This window comes from Olea europaea, chromosome 12, assembly GCF_002742605.1.
Source record: "Olea europaea var. sylvestris chromosome 12, O_europaea_v1, whole genome shotgun sequence".
In the NCBI taxonomy this organism is placed as follows: Eukaryota; Viridiplantae; Streptophyta; class Magnoliopsida; order Lamiales; family Oleaceae; genus Olea; species Olea europaea.
The window spans coordinates 3405610-3407931 of record NC_036248.1 but is presented as its reverse complement, the minus strand read 5'-3'; the positions used below and the strand labels follow the sequence as shown (position 1 = coordinate 3407931).

Sequence of the window (2322 nt, the reverse complement as noted above, 5' to 3'; positions counted from 1 at the left end):
CAATTTGTGTTTCCAACTTCTTGATTGATGCTTGCTGATTCTGAAAATTAGTGTCAATCTGCTGAAACACCTTGTCAGTCTTCTGCATATACTGGTTGAACATCTCCCCCAAACTTGGTTTTTTCTCTTGTTGGGCATTATTTGAACTGTTCCCTTGTTGATTATCTGACCATCTGAAATTTGGGTGCTGTCTCCATCCTGGGTTGTATGTTTGAGCAAATGGATTAAAATTTTGAGACCCATTCTGAATGAAATTGACCTGCTCGTCGGGATAGCCTATAGATGTGCAGTTTTATGTCAGATGATTAGCCCCGCAGTTCTCGCATGATGGACCAGCTGTCACTGCATGTGCTCCTTTCGTTTGTGATTTCACCAATAACTCCACTTGTTTTGTCAATGCCACTATTTGGGCGTTGGTAGCTGCTGCGCTGTCTAACTCATACATTCCTCCTGTCTTTGGTGGCGCCACTCTTTCCGATGAGAACATGGAATGTGTAGTAGCAATCAACTCAAACAGTTCCATGGTTTGCTGCACAGATTTTCCTATAATTGATCCTCCAGCTGAGGCATCGACTTGAGATTTTGACAGTGACAGTGGTGTAAGTCCAGTGTAGAAGTACTGCACTTGATTACCTATAGTAATTCCATGGTTTGGGCATTTTCTCATCAACTCATTAAACCTATTCCATGCTTCGTGATAGCTTTCTCCCTCTTTCTGTTGAAAAGTTTGAATTTCTAATCTGATTTTAGCTACCCTCGCTGGTGGGAAAAATTTATTACAGAACTTCCTGATTAGTTCTTCCCATGTAGTAATGCTAGCGTGAGGCTCAGCATCTAACCACTCCAATGCAGCATCTCTCAATGTAAATGGGAATAGTCGTAGTTTAATAGCATCTTCATTGACTCCCGGAGCATGAAAGTTCTGACAGTTTCTGAGAAATCTAGAAATATGCGTATTTGGATTCTCTTGAGGTAGCCCGTAAAATTGCAAGGTGTTGCTCATCAAATTAATCCAATCTGGCCTGATCTGAAAGTTATTCACCCCAAAATCTGGATAAACGATACTGGAGCGCATGGGTGCTGCTATAGGTGTCAGGAACATTGATACTGGCAAATCCCCTTCATTTATTTCCCTTCGTTCATATTGTTGTTCTGGTGGTGCCACCACTCTTGCGGCCATTTGCCCAATCGGCTGAATAGGGATATGGATTTGTTGTTTGTCAGCCATTTGATGTTGCTGTTTTTGTTTGTGTTCCTTGCGTCTTCGTCTGAAGGTACGTTCTATCTCCGAATCAAATGGTTCAAGATCGTCGCCTTGGGCACGGAGCATACAACGAACACACTTTTCTGTAAATAAAATAAAATAAAAACTAATCAAATAATAGCCAAAATAAAAAAATAAATTAAGACTAAAAGAAATAGTCCCCGGCAACGGCGCCAAAAACTTGTTGTAAAATTTTGTTTCGCAAGTGTACGATCCGTAACAAGTAATAGTGGACCTAAGAGTCCGATTATCGATCCCACGAGGACTATTTTGTAGCACTTAATTTAATCTTTCTTTAACTACTATTTGACGAATGTAAATCAAAAATAATGATTAAATGTGATTTTTATTCTAAAGACTTAAAAATGTGATTGAATTCAATGAAAAGTGATTGAGAATTCAAACAATAAATGGACGTTAGGGCGGAACAATTTCACCTATTGGTCACCTTTACTTCATAAATCAAGATTCATAAAACCTAAGGTAGTGTTCGGTCGAATTCTTCTATTGTATTCAACTTACCCCTCTCGAGTTCTCATTGAGCCTACTTAATTAGTTTAATTCCATATCTCTATGCAAATTAAATTTAATTAAACGAAACATTGGTTCTAAGAATTCACACACGACCGCAGCAATCAATATAGGTATCTCTACACATTATATCAATTTGTCGGATTTTAACATGTGGTCTAAACAAATAATCCACATCTCTACGCAATCATTGTTCACAAATCATCTAATTAGTGATCAAATAATTAAATGTATTAAGAACAATATTAAAATCAACACATGAAATAAAAAAGTACTAGAAACTCAATTGCATGAAATAAAGGGTTCCAAAAGATTACATTGTTCGCCCTAACATGAAATTTAACTACTCATAATAATGGAAGAAAAATAGGAGATTGTCTTTGAATACATCACCGAGTTTGAAATAAAGGTGTAGAAGAAAAAGTGGAATTCTTGCACCAAGATCTTCTTCCTCTTCCAAAGAGTGCTTCCAATCTTCAATTCTTGGTGTTAATCTTCTTAAATTTCTCCTTTGAATCTCCCTTCTT

At 37.4% G+C, this 2322-nt stretch overlaps 1 protein-coding gene across 1 annotated transcript in view; it reads right to left on the bottom strand.

The window, feature by feature from the left end:
* LOC111406443 overlaps positions 1–1330 on the bottom strand; it is a 1889-nt gene extending 559 nt beyond the window's left edge. The window contains exons 1-2 of the mRNA XM_023035869.1: positions 334–1330; positions 18–276 (exon numbers count right to left, since the gene is read on the bottom strand). Coding sequence (XP_022891637.1) covers positions 18–276; positions 334–1330 — 1256 coding nt within the window. The remainder of the gene's footprint in view (positions 1–17; positions 277–333) is intronic.
* Positions 1331–2322: the final 992 nt, after the last annotated feature.